This window comes from Trichomycterus rosablanca, chromosome 20 (genome assembly GCF_030014385.1).
Source record: "Trichomycterus rosablanca isolate fTriRos1 chromosome 20, fTriRos1.hap1, whole genome shotgun sequence".
NCBI lineage: Eukaryota > Metazoa > Chordata > Actinopteri > Siluriformes > Trichomycteridae > Trichomycterus > Trichomycterus rosablanca.
This window is the reverse complement of record NC_086007.1, coordinates 26,707,683-26,732,376: the sequence shown is the minus strand read 5'-3', so window position 1 is coordinate 26,732,376 and position 24,694 is coordinate 26,707,683. Positions and strand designations below refer to the sequence as shown.

At 45.2% G+C, this 24,694-nt stretch overlaps 1 protein-coding gene across 1 annotated transcript in view; it reads left to right on the top strand.

Annotated features, from left to right (window-relative positions):
- zgc:153039 (uncharacterized protein LOC767698 homolog) overlaps nt 1–23,980 on the top strand; it is a 30,371-nt gene extending 6,391 nt beyond the window's left edge. The window contains exons 7-13 of the mRNA XM_063016877.1: nt 9,569–9,726; nt 11,192–11,274; nt 16,414–16,538; nt 18,819–19,011; nt 20,756–20,930; nt 21,936–22,082; nt 23,094–23,980. Coding sequence (XP_062872947.1) covers nt 9,569–9,726; nt 11,192–11,274; nt 16,414–16,538; nt 18,819–19,011; nt 20,756–20,930; nt 21,936–22,082; nt 23,094–23,980 — 1,768 coding nt within the window. The remainder of the gene's footprint in view (nt 1–9,568; nt 9,727–11,191; nt 11,275–16,413; nt 16,539–18,818; nt 19,012–20,755; nt 20,931–21,935; nt 22,083–23,093) is intronic.
- The last annotated feature ends 714 nt before the right edge of the window (nt 23,981–24,694 follow it).

The window sequence follows — 24,694 nt, the reverse complement described above, 5'->3', positions numbered from 1 at the left end:
AAGGGTTCCAGGGTTCGATTCCCAGGTGTGTGAAGTTTGCATGTTCTCCCCGTGTCTGTGTGGGTTTCCTCCGGGAGACGTGCAGTCAGGTGAACCGGAGATGCTAAATTGTCCATGACTGTTTGATACAAAAAAAAACACTTGAACTGATGAATCTTGTAATCAGAAGGTTGTTGGTTCAATCCCCACCCCCACCAAGTTGCCACTGTTGGGCCCCTGAGCCAGGCCCTTAACCCTCAATTGCTCAAAAACAATCGTGTTCAGTCATAATTGTAAGTCGGTTACGAGTGGAATCAGGTGTAGCTCTTCTCTGCAGCTCGCTGTGGACATGAGTGACCAGGCCACAGTGTGCCTGGGGTGTTTGGGGGAGGGCGGGCGGTGGAAATGTCCGGAGAGAAGTGCACGCTGTGTTAATGGTTCACTCTGCATTGCTGTGTGAGTGTTTCTGATGAATTGGCACGTTGTTGTCCCTGGAATTGCTTTCACTGTGTGTGCCCTGTTGTACTGGGAGACCAGTCACATGATCATCACACGTCTATCACACGTCCATCACATGTTCACGTACATTCCTTCTCCAGGTCGTACCAGCACTTAGCTCAACATGTGATACGCGGCTGTCTGAAATCCTATAGGGCGGCACAGTGGCTTAGTGGGTAGCACTGTCGCCTCACAGCAAGAAGGTCCTGGGTTCGATCCCCAGGTGTGGCGGTCCAGGTCGTATCTGTGCGGAGTTTGCATGTTCTCCCCGTGTCAGGTTAATTGGAGACACTGAATTGCTATATAAGTGAATGGGTGTGTGTGTGTGTGCCCTGCGATGGACTGGCGCCCCATCCAGGGTGTTACTGTGTGCCTTGCGCCCATTGAAAAGCTGGGATAGGCTCCAGCACCCCCCCCCGCGACCCTGATTGGATAAGCGGATAGGAAAATGAATGAATGAAATCCTATAACATTTTAAGGGTGTCCGCATACTTTTGGCCATTTCTAGTGTATGTATAAGTGTGTGGTTGACGGTGTATTAACTGGTACAGAGAAGTGGAAACTTTAGAGCAGAACTGAATGTACGTTGGCGAGTTGGGTGAAGTTTTGAACCCCGTGGTACTGAATTATGTTGGTTTTTGAAAGCGAGTGGCTCCTCGGGGAACGTCTCCTCGTCCGGATCTGCTTTCATGTTCCACTTTGTTCTTCTTTATATTGACCTGGCTTATTCTTTATAAATTCTTCAAAGCGGGCGTGTCTGTAGTGGTGGGATTGCTGCTGAAGCTGGCGGTGCTCTCGGCTGTGCGGGTCTGAGCTCAGCTTCTCTTCTGAACACTTTAGAGCTAACTTTAATTCTACACACTTGAGTACAGATGAGTATAAAATTCAGTGCAGAATGGTTTTGTGGTGTTTGTTTGTTTGTTTGTTTATCTAAAGACCAGATGAAGTAGCTTCCCCACCACTGTCAAGCTCTTAAGTTTAAAGCTCAGCTGTGCTGTCGACCTTGCTGGGCACAATCGGAGGAAATGTTCACAGGGTTCCTTATTTCTGCTGCAGAAACACGACCTCTGCTGGCTGCTCGATGCGCCTGCACGAGTTTTTGATAGTTCTACATGCACAATACGGCTCTTCTTTTTACCCGATGGTGGGTGAAAAGAAGCAACCGTCATGAGTGGCATAGCGGGTGCATGATAGTCTGGCTCTCCTTAGCCAGCGTAATGGGGGGGAAATGCACCCCACCTTCCCCCAAAATCACTGTATATACAGTACACTGCCTAATCTGATACAGTTATACCTACAATTATGACTGGACACGAGCAGTTGAGGGTCAAGAGCCTTGCTCAGGGGCCCAACAATGGCAACCTGGTGGTGGTAAAGCTTGAACCGGGAACCTTCTGATTATTTGTCCAGTTCCTTCACTGATCATCATAACTGATCCATCGTGTGTTGTTACTTATACGCTGCTACAGAATGATCAGGTGTCACTACAGATCCATCATGTGTCAGCGCTGATACCTAGTTCATCATCACAGTTATTCGATCAGTTCTAGTAAGCGTGAGGAAGCTGGTACAGAAGCTGAAGTGAGAGGGACGTGCTGGGTATCAAATCTGGTGCTGATCGTTGTGTTTGGGTTAAATGTGGTGACAGAACTGAAAGTGTGGTGAGTGGAGCTGAGGCTGGATGCACCAGACTTCCTCTTTTTAAATATAAAAATGGGTATAAACTGGTAGTTTGCATATGGTTTCGTTTTTCACCTTTAAACTACTAACATTAACTATTTAAATCCAGGTTTACTGTAAATGTACATACATTTACTGGCACCATACATTCATTTATGATTTTATGATCTACACCCACCACATAGATGACCTTTGTGGGTATACAATTACTGAATGTAGCTCATCTGTTGCTCTGTATGCTTGGTACCCCACCCAGTTAGCATTTAAGGTTCTGGACTAATGACTGGAAGGTTGCTGCTTCAAACTATTGAATTGCATCACCTAATTTGGATAACAGTGTCCCAACCTAATCTAACCTGAACCTAATCAAGGCAATAAAACCCAGGATTAAACCTAATCCAGGACTTAAACCCAAGATTAAACCTTTTCATGGCACTAAAACCCTATAATAAACCTAATCAAGGCAATAAAACCTAATATTAAACCTAATCCAGGGACTAAATCCCAGTATTATACCTAATCCATGGACTAAAACCCTAAATTAAACCTTAAAGATTAAACCTTATCAATGCACTAAAACTCAATATTAAACCTAAACAAAACAATACAATCCAGGATTAAACCTAATCCAAGGGCTAAATCCCAATATTAAACCTAATTAAGGGACTAAAACCCAAGATTAAACCTAATCAAGGTGATAAAACCCAGGATTAAACCTAATCCAGGGACTAAATCCCAATATTAAACCTAATGTTATGTTACTACACTGGTATTCAATGGCGTAAAACACAAGATTAAAATGATTCAAGGAACTAATCCCAAAGTTAAACCCAATCAAGGGACTAAATCCCAAGATTAAACCTGTCATGTCACTACATTGCTGATCAAGGGACTAAAATCAAAGATTAAACCTACTGTTGTGTCCCGATGTGTTTATAAATCAGAACACCCCTCTGTGTGGGAGTGAGTAGGTGGTGTAGAGATCTGCAGTTTGATGAGACGGTTCGGGCAAAAGAACAAGAACAATTTGACTCGATTAACTGAGATAAATGATTAAAAATTCTAAAATGTGAGGATTTTATTAAATCCATCAGTCAGTGTTTAACCAGCAGAGGTTCTGAATGTTCAGACGCCAGGTTCAGTTGGGATCATCTACTGGTCTTCATGGTGAGAAGATCACCCTGAATGAGGAGTGATTACAGTCTAATGATCGAACCATCCTCCCATCACTTATGTGGTCTGGTTGGATCATTTACTGGTAATAACCAAGTTTACCAGAAGATGGCAGTGTCTACATCTGGATTTAACATCCATCTACAAGGTCTCACACACACGTTATGTGGCCAAAAGTATGTGGACACCCCTTCTATTGATTAAACTTGGATTCTAATAGGTTTATGACAACGTTTGAGGACTTGGTGGCCTGCACAGCGCACTGATCTCAATCCTCGTGAACATTTAATAGGGATGTTGATCTTTGGAAGATCTTTCCAGAAGAGTAGAGGCTGTTACGGACACAAACTGGACGTTCAGGAAGTCTGTGATGAGGTGTCCACATAATATCGGCTGTCTAGCGAACAATAAGCAATTTAGTGTTAATTGTAAGGTCACCATCTATTAGCGATTTCCTTAAATTCAATCCTGCAAGATTAAACTTAATCAAGGCACTAAAACCCAATATTAAACCTAATCTACGACTAAAACCCAATATTAAACCTAATCTACGACTAAAACCCAATATTAAATCTAATCAGGGCACTAAAAGCCAGGATTTAACTTAATCCAAGGACTAAAACCAGATATTAAACCTAATCAAGGCACTAAAGGCCAGGATTTAACTTAATCCAGGGACTAAACCCAATATTAAACCTAATTTAGGGACTAAAACTCAAGATTAAACTTAATCAAGGCACTAAATCCCAATATTAAACCTAATCAAAGGACTAAAACCCAATATTAAACCTAATCAAGGCACTAAAACCCAATATTAAACCTAATCCAGGACTAAAACCCAAGATTAAACCTGATCAAGGCACTACAACCCAATATTAAACCTAATCCAGGACTAAAACCCAAGATTAAACCTAATCAAGGCAATAAAACCCAATATTAAACCTAATCCAGGGACTAAAAGCCAGGATTTAACCTAATCCAGGGACTAAAACCCAATATTAAACCTAATTCAGGGACTACAAACCAAGATTTAACTTAGTCAAGGCAATAAAACTAAGGATTAAATCTAATCCAGGGACTAAAACCTAAGATTAAACCTAATGTTATGTTACTACACTGGTAGTCAAGGGACCAAAACACAAGATTACAATTATTAATGTTACTAATCCCAAAGTTAAACCTAATCAAGGGACTAAAACCCGAGATTAAACCTGGATAAACTGGAGTCGGGTCTCAGATTCTGATTTCCACTGAAATTCCGCGTCTGAAGTTTATTATGAATCAGTTCAGCGCCGTTCTGACACTCTAATCAAACCGTAATAGAAACGTCTTATTACTTCTGCCGTCCTGTATGTGCGGATTTGGGTTTTCAGACAGAATGAGATGGATCTGATGAGGAGCAATCAGGTTGTGATATAGAAGCTGATGTTACACGTCGTCTATGAGAAAGAAAAACAGATGTGGGGGGTTTTTACCTCTGGTCCTCACACGGGGCAACAAAAATGTAGAACAAAAGAACCGTCATTCTCACAGTATACTTACATCTGTGTACCTCACATTCATTTCCCCCCTTTAGCTCAATTTAGTCATTTCTAATTCCTGATTGTGTCCTCTGAGGCCACTTCTTGTCACCTGCCAGTCTTGGGTTCCCACACAGAGCCGTATTGCATACGAAGAGCCATGCTAGCCTCCATGTGACCCAACCTACACACACCCGGTGGAAAGACACCCGATTTGACCTTCCCTTTATCAAACACGCCCAATAGTGTCTGCGTGGAAGCCCGGCCAGGTCGGTAGCTCTGCTGAGATTCTAACAGGCGAGTCCAAACACTCCGTACTGGTGTGCAAGCGTATTAGACTGCTCCACCACCCAACCACCCAGTACTAATAAAAGTAGTGATTGAGACATTTTGCATTTTTGGAGCTGTATTAGGCTTCTAGGTGGCACACACACACACTGTATGGCCAGAACTATGTGGACACGCTTCCAAATGATCATGTTCAGACGTTTCACCCAAATCCAGTGCTTATAATTCTATAAAATCAGTTATTTACAATTATTATTATTATTATTATTATTATTATTATTATTATATATCCAGTATTGTGGAAGACTCTTACATGTTTTCTGTCTCTATGCATCTTTGCCATTAATTGAAACATTAAGCCCTGTCATTTCAACCGAATGGCCACAAATATCGACAGACACACTCCAGAATCTTGTGAAAAGCCTTCCCAGATAAGTGGCTGCTTTTATATCTGTATAGACTCTATCTTTACACCCGTAATGCTTTAATATACAATCTCTTTGAATGGTGGATGTGTTGGAGTCTGGATGGATGCACTTGCACCCCACTGTTCCCTTTTTGCTGGTGCTGTTTTGACTTTTGAGATCTGATTAAAGAGGAACTCACACTTAAAAAAAACACATTATTTTTTTACTTAGAACCGTCAATGAGGATAAAAGAGTTCTGAAACTGGACCAGTGACATCTCTGGGTCACTGGGTCTGTATCAAGCAGGGTAGATTTGATGATATTCGCCAGGCTGCATTTTACAGAAGTTCTGCATCTCCGAGTTCATGGCTCATTGATTTTTGGGAGTTGAGTGAACCATGCAGGCACCGCGGTATCACCGGTCCATATTGTGCCACTTCTAGGTTTAGATATGATAAAATATAAAGATTTAACTGATCTTAGTTGTCTAATGTTTTAAATTGTGTGTGTGTTTCAGTTCATTCTAATGTAGTAAAGGCTAATTCATCACGTGTGTGTGTTCATGTATTCATCACAGAGTCAGGGTGTAATTGTATTAATCCAAATCTGCCATCCTGCTTTTGTTCGACTATCTGAAACCTCCAGCTCTCTCTCCTCTCCATGCCGAGTCCTCCGCCGCCGCCCGGTCCCTGTTCCCTCGTCCTTTTTGTTTCTGGCTCTCCCTGTCTTCATGCCCCGCTATCAGACGGCTGCAGAGAATTGGACTCTGGCTTCTGCTTTTTTCTCTCGCTCTTGTTCTGTCCATCTCTCTGTGTTCCGCGCTTCCTCTGAAGTGAGGAGAAAAGAGCAACTCGGAGGAGAAACAAAAACACAGGCAGGACAGAAGAATGGAGGTTGGGAGGTGATACTGGGTGAATAGAAGCGTAGACTGGTGATGAGTTCATTGATACTTGACTGTACGGTTGGATGGATTTGGGCTGAGTAACGTGGCCAACATCAGAGTATTGAATAATGAAAATAACACAAGAAAGGACTGGGATTCGAGTTGAAGTATTGGAGATCATTACAGCCGGGATGGTTTTACAATAACACACAACCTCGAGTGTTTTATTACTGATTAAACAATTGATTTTTATCATAAAAGTCATAAAAATCTAAGCGCACATTGTTTTTATTTTATGAAAAATTCACTAGACAATGGAGGAGCACACTACACTCTTTGTATTCCTCCACCACTTGTGCTGAAACTTTACATGCACAGTAGGAGTTGCTGTTTTCGCGGCACTGTCCAACCTTGTTTTTAGGGCGCCCACTGAGGTTGATAAGACTGGAATCCAGTATTCAGATCTCCACAGTGGAGGAGAATAAATAGTGGATGGTGGTGGATAATCATTTAGATGGACAGTTAAAGGACTAAGGGATTGGTGGATGCATGGTGGGTGGATGAATGTGGAGATGGATGAATCCATGGGTGGATGTGTCATTGGCTTGGTAATTGGATAAATTGGTTGATTGATGGGTAGATAAAAGGATGGATGGATGGATGGATGGATGGCTGAAAGGATATATTGATGAGTTGATAGACAGATGGATGGGTGGGTGGATGAAAGGATGGATGGGTGGAAGGATGAATTGATGAGTTGATAGACAGGTGGGTGGGTAGGTTGGATGGATGGGTGGAAGGATGAATTGATAGACGGATGGATGGGTGGGTGGATATTTGGAAGGATGAATGGATGAGTTGATAGACGGATGGGTGGATGGATGAATGGGTAAATGGATGGATGGATGGATGGATGGGTGGAAGGATGAGTTCATAGACGGATGGATGGATGGGTAAATGGATGGATGGTTGAATGGATGGATGGTTGAATGGATGAATGGCTGAACGGATGCATGGCAGTTGTATTTATAGATGGACTAATAAAGGAATTGGAGAAAAAACAGTGGGAGTGGGACTGAGACTCCACCCAGTGAGCATCCATCCACCACGAGACTGTATCAGTTTACAAAATTGGATTATAAGGAGAAGAGCGAGAGAGTAGAACAAGCGATGGTGATGGACTAATGGATAAAGAGATGGATTGAGTGCGCTGGTGATCTGTGCTGAACTTGTTAACTATTGATTACCTTTAATGATCCTTCAGCCAAGAGTCTCAATAGGACTCTTCTCATGCACCACCATCTCTCCCTCTCTCTCTCTCTGTCTCTCTCTCCCTGTCTTCTTCTCTTTCTTTAGTCCATCCATCACGCTCTCCAACCTCTCATTGTGTTAAGCTTTTGTGCTCTTGAGCATCTCTCATGCTGAAACGTCGGCTTTGAGGAGCTCAGAGGAACCAGTGTGGTAGCAGATGATCTCCACTGAAGGGGTGGATGAATATTTTGGGAGGTGGATGTGTCAGCTGATTAACGATCTGATGAATAGACGGAGAGATTGATGGATGAATGGATGTACAAACAGATTGTTCAGATGAACGTTCTTGGATTACATCTGACCGTCTGGGTTTTCTTCCTGACTTTGGCTAGAAACAACTGTTCTATGTACATTTTATTAGTTCTGTCTTATGCAGAAGTTATTGCACCATCAATATTTAGTTTCTATTTATTAAATGTTTTAAATCCAGTGAACAATATTAGTGTATTCACAAATATTTGCATTAGACTTTATGGGCACTGAGATGTTTTGTGTTCCAGTTACTCAGTCACAGAAAAAGAACAGTCGCAGAAATCCTTTAAATCCAAAGTCTTTTATAAAATACGTCTCATTTTCAAGAGCGTGTAAACTTTTGACTCAGTTCTCCAGCGAAGGTGAGGAGCATCAAAACTTGCTCTTATTTTAATGCTACCAACCTAGCCAGGCTCCTGACAAACACAGTCGTGTCTGATAAAGAGTAGGCTGGATGCTGCTGTAACAGGTTGAGGTATCAGGAGCAGTGGTGGAGGAATACACAGAGTGTAGTGTGTTACTCTATACATGGTAATGCTGAAATGTTCTCCTTAATGCATGATGGGGGCTGTTTTATTGAGGTGGGTGCACATGAAGCCAATTTTTAATTATTAGGGTGCACCGACACCCCCCAGATGTGAGAAAGTGTGTGTATGAAGATGTGTGGATGGTGTGAGCAGTAATTAATAAGCTTGTAATGATTATTAAAACTGCTCGACCCAAAGCATGACACAAGGGGATCAGAGAGAGAGAGAGAGAGAGAGAGAGAGAGAGAGAGAGAGAGAGAGAGAGAGAGAGAGAGTACAGCGATTAATTACTGCTTTTACTTTCTATACATCTCATTCTCCTCTCCTACTGTCTTGCACTTCTTTTTTATTATATTTCCCCCGTTTTGTCATATCCGATTCCCCAGTTGTATCTCCTCGACTGCTGCTGACCCCTACCCTGACCGAGGAGAGCTTTGCCGACACACACGTAGTAGCCAACCGCTTCTTTTCACCTGCACAAGGCCTTCACACACAGGGATCAGTATCGCGTTCCATCATTCACCGTCTCTGTGCAGCGCCTCGACCAGCCAGCAGAGGCCGCACTCGCAGCAGTAATGAGGAACCCTTTCGACCCGCCCTCCCTTAGACATAGCCGACAGCATCTTTTCACCTGCCAGTGGTGGAGTATGTACATTTTTGGCATTAAGCAGACACTTTTTATCCAAAGCGACAATTGAGGGTTAAGGGCCTTGCTCAAGGGGCCAAGAGTGTCAACCTGGCAGTGGTGGGGTTTGAACCAGCAACCTTCTGCTTACAAGTCCAGTACCTTAACCACTAGGTTACAACTGCTCTGTATTGCATATAGTGAGAAAAGCCATTTGTGTCTGTTAGGGTGCCCTGCCAGGTCGATAGCATTACCTGGGATTGTGTGCTAGTCTAGTGCGCCAACCGAGCATTGGGGGTGGCATGGTGGCTCGGTGGGTAGCACTGTCGCCTCACAGCAAGAAGGTCCTGGGTTCGATTCCCAGGTGGAGCTTGACGTACTTAAATGTAAAGAGTTTTTGTCTGATGATTGTCTGTATCTGACAGACTGCTGTTACAGAGGGATTACAGCTTCCTGAGGGATATAAACGTCTGGCACCCGTTCGTCACCATCGGCGTCTACTCTTCCACCCTGTCGGCCGCCATGAGCAACCTGATCGGGGCGTCACGGATCCTCTACGCTCTCGCCAGGGACGACCTGTTCGGTGAGTGTGTTGGGCCATAACATTATGACCAACCATTTTATCAGCTTCACTTACCATATAGAAGCACTTTGTAGTTCTACAATTACTGACTGCAGTCCATATGTTTCTCTACATGCTTTTTTCAATGGTCAGGACCCCCACGGGACCCCCACAGAGCAGGTATTATTTAGGTGGTGGATGATTCTCAGCACTGCAGTGACACTGACATGGTGGTGGTGTGTTAGTGTGTGTCGTGCTGGTATGAGTGGATCACACACAGCAGCGCTGCTGGAGTTTTTAAACACCGTGTCCACTCACTGTCCACTCTATTAGACACTCCTACCTAGTCGGTCCACCTTGTAGATGTAAAGTCAGAGACGATCGCTCATCTATCGCTACTGTTTGAGTCGGTCATCTTCTAGACCTTCATCAGTGGTCACGGGACGCTGCCCACGGGGCGCTGTCGGCTGGATGTTTTTGGTTGGTGGACGATTCTCAGTCCAGCAGTGACAGTGAGGTGTTTTATCCACACACTATGTCAGTGTCACTGCAGTGCTGAGAATGATCCACCACCTAAATAATACCTGCTCTGTGGTGGTCCTGTGGGGGTCCTGACCATTAAAGAACAGCATGAAAGGGGGCTAACAAAGCATGCAGAGAAACAGATGGACTACAGTCAGTAATTGTAGAACTACAAAGTGCTTCTATATGATAAGTGGAGCTGATCAAATGGACAGTGAGTGTAGATCAGTATATATGTGTGTATATACAGTGGATATACTGTATATATATATATATACAGTACAGGCCAAAAGTTTGGACACACCTTCTCATTCCTGTGGTTATTCTTAATTTTTTTTAAATTTTCTACATTGTAGATTAATACTAAAGACATCCAGACTATGAAGGAACACATATGGAATTATGTAGTAAACAAAAAAGTGTTAAACAAACCAGAATATGTTTTATATTTTAGATTCTTCAAAGTAGCCATCTTTTGCTGTAATGACAGATTTGCACACTCTTTGAAATTTTCTCAACCAGCTTTATTAGGTTTCCACCTGGAATGGTTTTCAATGAATGTTTGTGCCTTGTCTAGAATGAATTTTTGGAATTTGTTGCTTTTTTAATGTGTTTGAGACCATCAGTTGGGTTGTGCAGAGGTAGAGTTGGTAAAATATAAAACATATTCTGGTTTGTTTAACACTTTTTGGTTCACTACATAATTCTTCATAGTTTGGATGTCTTCAGTATTAATCTACAATGTAGAAAATAAAAATAATCAAGAAAAAACATTGAAGAGAAGGTGTGTCCAAACTTTTGACTGGCGTCTCCAAACTTTTGGCCTGTACTGTATATATATATATAAAACTTTTTCTTTTGTAAAAGAACAAGTCGACTCTGGCACTAGCACACGCAGCACTGAGGTCGCCTCTTATACTTAGTTTTTATTTTATTCTCGTCTTTTTTCGCTCTCTTTCCGCAGGTAAAGTCCTCTCCCCTGCTAAGAAGACCTCGGGCGGTGGGAACCCCTGGGTCTCGGTTCTCATCTCCTGGTTCCTGGTGCAGGTGAGAGAAGAGAACGAGCGAGCGATGAATGAATGAAATGAGGCAGTGAGATGCTAGATGGGACCTGATGTTCTTTATTCATTAGGGCTTCTGTGCTCTCCAGATCCAGATCCACGTCTCCGCTTTCTCTTTTTACATTTGTACGTTTCTTCTCCTTCAAAGCGGTGCAGAGTGAGAACACGGCTATTTCGGAAAATAATACTTACCCGTGGCTTCCGTCGTTTCAGTACCGACAGCGTTTGTGAGAACGTCTCCGACCGCAAGCAAAAAGAAAACAAGAACGCTTTAAAAAAGGTCACGTGACCGTGACGGCCCCGGAGGTGGTCCGTAATACACGCCGTGTAAAATGTGCGAGACGACGTGGGGTGAAAGCTGATGCCACACTCGTGCCGCTTTAAAGAAAAAGCGACTCCACCGACTCCACCGAACATCACACACGTTCCTTCGAGCCGTTAGATCCTGAACTAGCGGGACGATTCGTGCTGACCGGGTTCACGAGCTGCTCATGCTTTTGAGGGTCTGGAGCAGGGGTGTCCATACTTTTGTGGCTTGCCTCATCGTTTTGATCATACTGATATTCAGCATTACAGGGCGGCGCCCAGGTGGTGCAGAAGGATATTTCGCTGGCACACTAGGGCAGGGCAGTAGGGCAGTTGTAACCTAGTGGTTAAGGAACTGGACTAGTAATCGAAAGGTCACCGGTTCAAGCCCCAACCACTGCCAGGTTGCCACTGTTGGGCCCTTAAGCAAGGCCCTTAACCCTCAATTGCTTAGACAATATACTGTTGCAGTACTGGAAGTCACTTTGGATAAAAGCAACTTAATGTCACACCAGCATCGAGATTCTAAACTCAGCGTTGCCACCGGTCAGCTGGGCGCCATCTAGCGGGCATAATTGGCAGTGCCAATATGTGGGCGGGGTCTTCAAACGCTGATTGGTGGATATAAATATATATTTAGCATTACAGGGCAACAGACTGAACAATCACACTGATCTTATTTTAATGATCCACTCTGAATGGTGTCGGTCAGGTTTATGTATCTGGACAGCAGCTGCTGATTCTGATTCTCAAGCAGCTTCCAAGTGGTCATCAGTAAGGGTGGACCCATATTTAGACACACAAGTAGGATCCAAAAAATGCTGTCAATATGCGGCACATTTTCAGCCAGCAAGTTCCAAAATCGTCCAGACATATGAATGTCAGATTGTCGGGTTCAAATCTCTCCGGCAGCTTCTTCCACGTATGAACGTAACAGCGTCTGTGCTGCTTGGTTTCTCTGTGCTTGGTTGCGCCCTCATCTCACAAACAGTGCAGATTACAAAAAGGAAAAATGCAAAAATGGTGCAAACTGGCTTCTGATGAATGAAAACGTTCTAGATTCGCGGCGCTGTAGGCGGGCTGAGGCGTAGCTATGCTAACGAACCGCAAATGAAAGAAACAGTGGACGCATTTCATGTCACGATATCACGATGACCTGTTTGAATGGGGCGCGATCTACCAGTGTGCACTGGTCCGGAGCTTCTTCATAATCCAACCCAATCCAGAACATCAGACTTGGTTCTGATTATCAGCACAACCTAAACGAGCACACACAGACACAAGGGGGCGCTCTGCTCTGTAGTAATGATGAACTCATCCGGAATGAAGGCGTGGTGTTATCAAGCAGGGCTGAGAAGTGACTTCTTACAGTATGTCTAAAAGGAAGCACGTGTTAGCCATCACTCAAATGAATCAGTGGCTGTTGTGTGATTAGAAACTCATTAGACTTTGTGCAGAGCAGACAAACGTTGTCCTTCACTGACGTGTCAGAGCTTTATTGAGGGTAGTGGTCTCCTTCACCGCCGTTTCAATAATACGTCGCTCCGTCTTTCTGCCCCAGGTGGAAAGTGGTTATGATGGTAAGGAGTTCAGTCCTGAATAGTTCGGTAATTCCATTAAGCGCAGAGAACACGGTGACATGACCTGGAAGACTCACACACACACACACACACACACACACACACACACACACACACACACAGAGCTGAATCGTTACGCTTTAATGCTCCGTCATTGCGCCTCATCTGCACTATTAGGCTGAAGATTAGAGCAGAATTCGTTCACGTTTGTACAAGCACTGTGAGATGAATCCAGAACAGAACTCGCAGAACTGATTATTCACTACGTGGCCGAAAGTATGTGGACACCTGATCATGAACTGGTCGGCCATCTCATTCCAAAACTACGTGCTGAATTATGGAATTGTGCCTCATGTTTGTGACTGTAACAGGCTCCACTTTTCTGGGAAGGCTTTCCAAAAGGCTTTTGGACCGTGTCTGTGGGAATCAGGCATTGCTGTTATTCCAATTCATCCCAAAGGTGTTCAGTGGGTTGATTGGGTGAGATTTTCTTTTAAGTAGGAAAGAATGAATGCAGAAGCAACATCCTTGCAACCACCTAGCAACGTACTAGGAACCACCTGGATATAAGCAATAAGGATCCCTTAGAGCAGCAATAGCTACCACCTGAGGTGTCTTAACAACCACCTAGGAACCACCTGGGATGCAAGAAGGATCCCTTAGAGCAGCAATAGCTACCACCTAGCTACTCTACCAGTTTTCAGGGATGCAAAAACGACCACTAAGCATCAAACTACCAACCACCTGAGGTGTCTTAACAACCACCTAGCAACCACCTGGGATGCAAGAAGGATCCCTTAGAGATGCAATAGTTACCACCTAGCTACGCTCTGCCAACCTCCTGGAATGCAAAATTGACCACTTAGAAACAAACTACCAACCACCTGAGATACCTTAACAACCACCTAGCAACCTACTAGCAACCATCTGGATATAAGCAATAAGGATCCTTTAGAGATGCAATAGCTACCACCTAGCTACTCTCTACCAGTTTTCAGGGATGCAAAAACGACCACTAAGCATCAAACTACCAACCAACTGAGATACCTTAACAACCACCTAGCAACACCCTAACAACCTGGGATGCAAAGCAAACACATTTGTAAGTCACAATAAGTGAATTTGAGGTTTTCACTGGCATTAGATTAAAATTGAAGTGGTTTGACGCTTGTTTCCCCGTCACTGTATTTGTTTGCCACTACCACTGCCTCAGGTAAACAACCTACACGTGACGATCAGCCGTAGTAGATGCGTAATTCTGCAGCTTAACACCGCAATACACTCTGTACAATCCGTGAAACTGTCTGAACTACAGCGGCGTGTGTGATGCTTTTCTCCGCCTGGTTAAACATCTGAGTTGTTGAGGTGGTGACGTTCTGTCTGGAAGCCGCAGCTCTGATCCGAGAGGAAATTTAAATACCCATAAAGCACTGGGAGAAGCTTTTAGACCGCAGTGATGAATGAGAGCTGATTCAGCACTACTCACTTACTCACCCGTGTACTCGTCCACTCATTTATTCACCCAGATGTTTTTAAGTGTTAACAGTGGCACCTTAAAACGTGCAGTAAGTGGATTGGCAGCTATAAATTGTCTGAGTGAGTGAGTTGCTCTGTAATGAGGTTGGCACCCTGACCCAGGTGTGATTTGTCCATGTGGTTCATCTGGGCACTAGACCTACTGCAACTCAGACCAGGATGAACCGGTGTGTGTGTGTGTGTGTGTGTGTGTGTGTGTGTGTGTGTGTGTGTGTGTGTGTGTGTGTGTGTGTGTGTGTGTACATGTGTACATGTGTATGTGCCACTGCATGTATGTGTGTATTCATGTGCATGTGTATATGTGTGTGTATACTTGTCTGTGTGTGTGTGCTTGCATATACGTGTGTATCCATGTGCGTGTATGCATGCCTGTGTGTGTGTGTATATGTGTGTATCCGTTCCTTTGTGTGTATATTCGTGTGTGTATGCATGCCAATGTGTGAGTGTGTATCCATGTGCGTGTATGCATGCCTGTGTGTGTGTATATGTGTGTATCCGTTCCTTTGTGTGTATATTCGTGTGTGTATGCATGCCAATGTGTGAGTGTGTATCCGTGTGTGTATGATATACGTGTGTGTGTACGTGTGTGTGTATATTTATATAAAATTGTGTATGCTTGCCTGTGTGTGTATATATATGCTTGCCTGTGTGTGTGTGAGTGTGTGCTTGCGTATACGTGTGTATCCATGTCCGTGTATGCATGCCTGTGTGTGTGCGCGCATCTGTGTGTGTACTATATACGTGTGTCTGTGTGTGTGTGCATCTGTTTGTGTACTATAAGTGTGTGTGTGCATCTGTACGTGTGTGTGTCTGTGTGTGTACTATATACGTGTGTGTGTGTGTGTACTATATACGTGTGTGTGTGTGTGTGTGCGCGCATCTGTGTGTGTACTATATACGTGTGTGTGTGTGTGTACTATATACGTGTGTGTGTGTGTGTGCATCTGTGTGTGTACTATATACGTGTGTGTGTACTCTATACGTGTGTGTGTCTGTGTGTGTACTATATACGTGTGTGTGTGTGCGTGCATCTGTGTGTTTACTATATATGTGTGTGTGTTTGTGTGTGCGCACATCTGTGTGTGTACTATATACGTGTGTGTGTGTGTGTGTGTGCATCTGTGTGTGTACTCTATACGTGTGTGTGTGTGTGTGTGTGTGTGTGTGTGTGTGTGTGTACTCTATACGTGTGTGTGTCTGTGTGTGTACTATATACGTGTGTGTGTGTGCGTGCATCTGTGTGTGTACTATATATGTGTGTGTGTGTTTGTGTGTGCGCACATCTGTGTGTGTACTATATACGTGTGTGTGTGTGTGTGTGCGCATCTGTGTGTGTACTATATACGTGTGTGTGTCTGTGTGTGTGCGCATCTGTGTGTGTACTAGATACGTGTGTGTGTCTGTGTGTGTGCATCTGTGTGTGTACTATATACCTGTGTGTGTCTGTGTGTGTGTGTGCATCTGTGTGTGTACCATATACGTGTGTGTGTGTGTGTGTGTGTGTGTGTGTGTGTGTGTGCAGCTGTGAGTAGTATATACTCTGTGTGTGTGTGTGTGTGAGGTTTTGTAGGTGACTTTGAACTTTCTATGAATGAGCAATTAATTAAATACTGGAGTTACTGCCTTCACCACTAATCCCACTCTCATCTCTCTCTCTCTCTCTCTCTCTCTCTCTCTCTCTCTCTCTCTCTCTCTCTCTGTAGTTGGTGTTATTTTCGGGGAAGTTGAACACCATAGCCAGTATTGTGACCATCTTCTTCCTGCTGGTTTACGCTGCAGTCGATCTGGCCTGTCTGGCTCTGGAATGGGCGTCTGCACCCAACTTCAGGTACGTCCGTCCCGAACGCTGAGCGATAGATACAGTGCAGCCTTCATCCTCCACCATACTTCACAGTTTATACCTCATTGGTGTTCTCCTGATATGATTTGTTTGTATGTTCTGACTGGATGATTCTTTGCTCTGGAGTCCAACTGCACTACTTCAGTTTCATGTGCTGCTGTTACTTTCAGAGGCAGTTTGGAACTCTGTAGTGAGTGACCCTGGCAATGAGCTGGACGTTTTCACAGATGGACTCTCTTCTATCTCCAGTGCTTGTGTTTAGAGGTTGCTCGGCACCCTTGAGTGATGTTTGTTACTCATCATAAAAGGGCGTCCATAAGTTTTTCGGCCACGTAGGGATATTTCAGGTAATTAACGATAAACTGAAAGTGTTTGTTGTAAAGGTTAAACAGGTAGATCAGGTGTGTGTGTGTGTGTGTGTGTGTGTGTGACTGACTGTGTACTGTTGGAGAGCCCGTCCATTGGCCGATGCGCTCTCCTGGGCGACTGTGATTGGCTGAAAGTACAGAGTGGGCGTGGTCTGTGCTGCTTGATTGCTTTAGCGGATGCTTTCTGTGCGCCGGGGCGTGTTCTGCTGTTTTGTTATTACTTGTTGTTTTGTTCGTCATGTCTACAGAAGCGAGATAAATTAAAAGCTATTTAGCGACGGGACCTCTGAGACTCTTGCAGTGATTAACACAGCTAAGTTGAACCTGGCATCAGCACGGTGTGTGTGTGTGTGTGTGTGTGTATGTGGCTACTGGTTATCAGCTCCTACCTGCAGTTTCCAGACTTCTCCTTTGGGTGTGTATTGGCTCAGAAGAAAACACTAGGGTGTGTGTGTGTGTGTGTGTGTGTGTGTGTGTGTGTGTGTGTGTGTGTGTGTGTGTGTGTGTGTGTTTTGCACCAGTCCTCTTTAAATCCAGTTTAATTATGATTCATCATTCATTAATTCATCCTGGTCAGGGTCGAGGGTCAAACGCTGCACGAAAACACAACACGACACTGCCAATCCACCTTTTGCATGTGAGTGTTGCTAGGAAAAACATGCAGTCATGTAGAGAACATGCTAAATTAACAGTCAGTGACCAGATGTGAGGATTGGACCTCATTCTGCACAGCCAAAGCGACTTAGTATACAGTCTGAGCAATTGAGGGTTAAGGGCCTTGCTCAAAGGCCCAACAGCAGCAACCGGGCAGTGGTGGGGTTTGAACCAGCGACCTTCTGCGCACTAGTCCACTACCTTAACCGCTAGGCTTCAACTGCTTTAATACACTCACTCACTTTCTTAACCGCTTATCCAAGTAGGCCATGGGGGTGTTTGCTGGAGCCTATCCCAGCTTTTCAATGGGCGCAAGGCACACAGTAACACCCTGGACGGGGCGCCAGTCCATCGCAGGGCAGACAAACACACACACACCTACACACACACATTCACCTATAGGGCAATTCAGTGTCTTCAATTAACCTGACTGCATGTTTTTGGACTGTGGGAGGAAACCGGAGCTCCCGGAGGAAACTCACACGGACACGGGGAGAACATGCAAACTCCGCACAGAAAGGACCCGGACCGCCCCACCTGGGGATCGAACCCAGGACCTTCTTGCTGTGAGGCGACAGTGCTACCCACCGAGCCACCGTGCCGCCCTGCTTTAATACAGTTACATGTAAATTCATCCATTCATTCATCCACATATCCACATCCACTCACACCTCCAGAGTGCCAGTCCACCTACTGGCATGTTTTCTTTTCAGCCATTCAGATTGAACTTACTTTTGTATTCTGGTTCATCACTCTGGTTAATTAATTAATTAATCACAATTAACAGCTCGTTATAAAAATAATTCAGACTCACTGATGGGTCAAATTCTTTTCTGTAAGTGCTTTTCTATAGTCACACATGCTATCATAGATCTAATAACAGAGTGTGTGTGTGTGTGTGTGTGTGTGTGTGTGTTCAGAGGTTACTTTGGCAGCCACAGAACTTTCTTTTTGCTGACATCAGCAGGGTGACATCACTGGACGACACGGCACTTATAAAGAGAGTGGCCGAGCGAGCGAGAGAGAGAGAGAGAGAGAGAGAGAGAGGGGGACAGATCTGATGGCTTTTAATGTAATTGCTCTGGATTATCAAAAGTGAGAGAGCAAAGAGAGAGAGAGAGAGAGAATAAAATGTGATGTGAATTATTAAAGGAACGCCGACCAATCAGTCCACCTTAAACACGAGATTTATGTTTAGTTTATTACAATTTTCCAGTCACGTTGCTCCTTGTTTCGATCTCCTCAGACCAACCTTCCGCTACTTCACGTGGCACACGTGCGTGTTGGGCATCCTGGGCTGTGCAGTCATGATGTTCCTCATCAACGCCATCTACGCGTCGGCCAGCATCGCCTTCATGCTGCTCCTGCTCCTGCTAATTCATTACCTCAGTCCTACCAGCAGCTGGGGCTACATCAGCCAGGCGCTGATATTCCACCAGGTACATGCACACATATCACCCATCCATGTGTGCATACACCCGCAGCTGTGGTTAGCCAACCGTTGGGTCGGAAAGCCAAGCTATTTGCCTTTGTAGGCCATTATTAGGGTTTCCTGACATCTGTAGAAAGACAGAAGTCTTGATGATCATCTTCTTTGCTTCTTGATGAATAGCAGGTTGTGACGAGCAGTATTTGTGGCTACCATGGCTCAAGGTTTGGTGCAGGATGTTATTATTGAAGAACCTGTCCCATTTCGAACTGGGATTTGAAATCTCTGGCATCTACGTGAAGACCGAACTGAACACACCAGAGTGGAGGAACCTGCATGAACCCAGGAGGAAAGTGTCGGTCTACTACATTCTAAATACGTTGTAAGAACCTCAGTAGATGTTCTTTTCAGCCTGGAAGGGGAAGTTTATTCCACCACCAACATTCCAGCATCATTTGACAAGTGCCATCAGCTTATTTTAGTGTTGAAGGCCAGCAAATTCTGGGGATGGTTCTGACATTGGGCTGTGCGTTCTGAATTCATTTAGGAACGTTAGGAGTCTTCATTGTACAAGGTACTCTGAACTTCAGAAAGTTCACTCCACCACCAGTTTAGAAGAATCTTCACGTCTCTTCTTGCTCATCTTCTTTGTGACTAAATGGTTCCTTGAAGGTCTCAAGGTTTGATGAAGAATCTGAACATGATCCATTTCTGGTTTTTCAATCTGATGAGAGCAGCCACTGGAAACCAGTGGAGGAAACGGAGATGTTGAGTGGCATCAGTCTAGAGTCTTCATTGGGTTTTGAAGGATGGTGCTGCAAGTTGAGCTTGACGTGTGGCTCAACAGGGTAAAGATATTGTGCAGGATTTGGTCACCTGGAGGTGGAATGGAAAATCAGTCAGGTCTTGAGATGTCATGGAACTAAACAAGAACCTACGTGGTCTTCTTGGAGAGGAATCGCCTAATCTTAACGATGGACGGGGGAAACCTGTATGACCAGTATGACTGTTCACACCAACTGTGGATGATGTAGTGTTTCTGATGGAGAGGGTAATGTCAAACTTGTCAGCTCTCTCTTGCTGGAAACCAGCTTTGACTGATGGTACCTGATGGTGGAAAGGCTTGGTTTGGGGTAAACAGGAAAAGTTATTACATCACCAAGAGAATGAATATACAGGATGAAGAAAAGAGGACCAAGCACTGAGCCTTGATGGACACCAGTAGATAATAAGTAAGGAGCATATGAGGATCTTCTCTTGATGTTCCTTTTGAGACTGGTGACAGTTTGACTGATCATGGAGAGGTTCTGCAGAGAGGTAGTTGGGTGGCGGTCAAGTGTACACGCATGTTCCAGTGGTTTGGAACATCAGTGATGTGATGAAGGATGCCGGTTGGTGGCTTGGGCACACCTGAGAGCTTTTAGCAAGTGATAATTATCAACTCACATCAAATACAATAACCTTTACAAGCATTTTATTACACACACACACACACACACACACACACACACTGGATGCTTCCACCCCCACGTCAACGAAAATGGAATGGTCTCCAAAAAGGGACGGTCGCCAGGGAAACCTCGCCTCGGCTGCCAGCCATCCATCCGAGCAGCTGCGTGCTCCAGCTAAATTATTATAGGCACTTAACTTATTACATACACACACACACACACACACACACACACACACACACACACTGAACCTTACCGGACTTGCTTCCGTCTGTCTGATGTGTCCTCGTCTCCGTTCGACAGGTGCGTAAATATCTGCTCATGCTGGACGTGCGTAAAGATCACGTGAAGTTCTGGAGACCTCAGGTGCTGCTGATGGTGGCGAACCCCCGCGCCAACGTCGGCCTCATCACCTTCATCAACGACATCAAGAAGAGCGGCCTCTACGTCCTGGGCCACATCCAGATCGGAGACCTGGGTGAGAGAGACGGATCCTGTCTACAGGAACGTCGTCCAGAAACAATTTATGAATAAAATATTTCACCTCTCGCTCGACATTTGGTGCAGAACATTAGCTTCTGGTCTTCAGCGTGATGTAGCTCCGTTTCTCTAAATTCCTCGGCTAAGGTCCAGTTTTGTGCTCTTTAAAGGCAGCCCACGTTCCCCTCGGAATAAGAGCCAAACCATTACGTAATCAGATCTTTCATCGTCCACACAGATCAGCGATATCAGCTGCCTCAGTACAGAGGATTCTAATAAGACATGGAGCTCATGAGGCAGATTATTTAGACGCTCTACTATTTACGTCACCGTGGTTTTAGCTTACTAAGCTAACACAGCTAGCACGCCAGCTAACGTCTTCCTCCGTGTACCGAAAACGGTCAAACTGTCCCTGAGGCCCCAATTTACAAATAAACGACACGTGTATAATTACATCTTTATACAGATTAAACATCAACGAGAATTAATTTACCTTTGAAAAGAACTCCTTTGGTTGCTCCGCATTATATTCGTCCGCCATGTTTGTAGTTTTTCCTGAGAAAAGTTGTGCCGCACTGAATGCTGGGATTGATTTCCTTCAGCGCTGAGGAGGCGTCGGACGCTCCCTCGTTTATCCCCAGATCATCACTCAGAATTAAGGCGCCTCAGTAGGAGCATTTTAAGGGATCTAAGAATTTAGACATGCCCTCTATTGCCAGAAATTTTTTGGCCCTGAATTAGCAATCAGAAGGTCACTGGTTCAAGCCCTACTGCTGCCAAGTTTCCACAGTTGGGCCCTTAAGCAAGGCCCCTAAGCCACATTGAGTGGCTTGTAATCAGTCACAATTATAAGTCGCTTTAGATAAAAGCGTCTGCACAGTGCTGCAAATTGAATGTTAAGCAAACTCGAGGTCGGGTGTCAACATACTTTTGGCTTCACAGTATGTGTGTAAAGATTCAGTGCTGAGTGTTCGTCTGGTGATCTTCTGACATCTCTCTCCAGCTCTCCTGCCGTCTGATCCACTCCAGGCTCAGTACGACTCCTGGCTCTCCCTGGTGGATCACCTGAACATCAAGGCCTTCGTTAACCTGACGTTAGCCGACTCTGTGAGACGCGGGGTGCAGCACTTACTCTTCATTTCGGGACTTGGTTAGTACATGCATCCTTACTTCTTTGTCCTTTCGACACCGAGTATGACAAGGCAACGTAGAGAAGGTGAAAAGGGTAAAACAGAGGGGTAAGAGGAGACCAGATCTTGACCAGAGTCTAGGGCACATAGTCTTGGTGACACAATCGCCAGGAAGACCAAGGCAGAGCTGGAGCACGACCTGAACATGACGGTTTCTTGAACATCTAGCTGGAAGGGAACTTTTAACCACAGGGCGTCTTTCGGAATACCGTTGGCACTTGAGATCCAAGGGACTGGGATTGGATAGGACTCTGATCAATGAGTAAGAGTTGAGACAGAGGTCAGTATAAGGGTAGGAGCACATAGAAGACAAGGGCAGGAGCAGTAGAAAGGACCAGGAGACACCATCCAAACCAGGGCCAAGGACCAATCCAGAAGCTGCGAGTCAGACATGAACGTGCAACCAAAGGCAGGAGCAAAGTAAACAAAGATGGAGGTAGAGCCAGGGGCTGGAGCTGACGTTGGGGCCAAGCCAAGACTTGGAGTAAACTTGGAACCCTTAGCTTAATAATGTGTAGCGCAGTCTTTGGGGGCAATGACGTCTAGGGATTTCAGTCAGTCCAATCTTTTTTGCTGCTAGACTGATTCACTCATCCTTACCAAACCATTCCAACTAAGTTTGATGGTTTTTACTCTTCCAGCCACAAGTTGTAGATCTTTTCACAGATGTTCAACAGAATTTAGATCAGGAATCAAAGCAGGTCACGAACAGCCCGTTGTATTCCATTGTGCTTTTATCCTGCTTGATCCTGCTTCTAAGGCAGCAAAGAAACCCCAAAACATCATTGAGCCTCCTGAATGTTCCACAGTAGGCATTCAGTTCTTTTTGAGACTTGTTCTCCCAGAACATTGTCACCATGCATGTGTTTGACCACGTCTGTAAATCCCAAAACTCTAGGATCAAGACTGTTAACATGGAACACAACGCAGGGTGTCGTCATATGTTTGTTTTTGGTTTTTTTTGCATCTAGGTGGGATGAGACCAAACACGTTGGTCTTGGGCTTCTATGATGACATTCCTCCCCAGGATCAGCTCCAGGATCGCTCTTTCCACTCAGGCAGATCTCTAGAGAACCCCGTTTTTTCGGAAGACCCGGAGGACCCACTTTTCCATTTTCCGCCTCTTCGCGGGAGCATAGACGGCGCCTGGCATGGAAAAACGATGGGTCCTCAGGAGTACGTGAGCGTGATCGCGGACGCCGTGAAAATGCTAAAGAACGTGGCATTGGCGCGCTACTTCTGCCAGTTCGATCACACCCGGGTCCGGCACGGCCCCATCTACGTGGACGTCTGGCCGGTCAACCTGCTCCGACCCGACAGCTGCTCCTACGTGGACACGTGCTCGCTGTTCCTCCTCCAGCTGGCGTGCATCCTCAACATGACCACGGCGTGGCGCAAGGCCAAGCTCCGCCTCTTCCTGTGCGTGGAGCGAGGGCGTAGCCTCACGGAGGTGGAGCGTAAGCTGGGTCTCCTGCTGAAGGAGCTCCGGATGAAGGCGGAAATCTGCACGGTGCCGTGGGACGCCCAGGTGGCGCTGCACTGGCAGAGGAGGGACGGAGCCGTACAGACAGGTCGGGCCGAGGAGAAAGAGGAGGAGACGGAGGAGGAGGAGGAGTACGCCAACGGTTTCCATAGCAACACCTCACGCCTGACGGACGACTACCTCCTCGCCGTTAACAGGCTGATCTGCGACCAGCCCTGCCCCCCGCCGGCCCTGCGTTTCCTGTATTTGCCCCGCCCCCCCGCAGATACACGCCGGTACTGCGACTACCTGCATCAGCTGGAGCTGCTGAGCCGTGACCTCGGGCCCACGCTGCTTATCCACGGGGTCACGCCCGTCATCACTACCGACCTGTAACCTCCTCGTTACTGTAACGGGGTGATAAACGCGCCTCTGTTTCGGCTCCCTCGTTCTTTAATCTTTAACGACGACTTTACTGCGTTTATTTTGCTTTCATGAGCGATGAACAAAGGACGGTGTGAGGTGTTTTGGGAACAAAAACTTTCCTTCGTTGATTTCATTCCTTTCTTGAGGTTTTTAGTTCAGGATGCACTGATTTTATTTCTAAAATATCAGCATCAGGTCCAATATTGGCAAATTTTCTTGAAGTTTTTCAGGATTTTTACTCCTCTGTGTTTTGTAGTTTATGTTTATTGTTATCAATAACTAAAAAATTTAAAAGAAACAATATGAATGTGCAGCGGTAGCTTAAATACTTGATCAGAGGAAGTTAGTGCATTAGGGATGGTTAATAATAATAATATTATAATAATGTAATAATATAGGTACGCACAGTCAAGACGTGATGTGTACGCGATACTCTAATAGTGGAGGAATACAATGAGGCGAGCATCATGAACACATTATACACTGTAGGACCAAAAGGATCAAGGTGCCCAGGTGGCGCAGCGGGATATTCCGCTAGCACACCAGCGCCGAGATTCTGAACTCCTCGGTTTGAGGCTGTGTAAGGACCCTGATTAGCAGATAGAGAGACGGCTGGTGAAAAAGGGTTCCACTAAGGGCTGAGAGTGGGTCGGAGGAGGCGTGAGGAGCAGTATACCCTCCTCG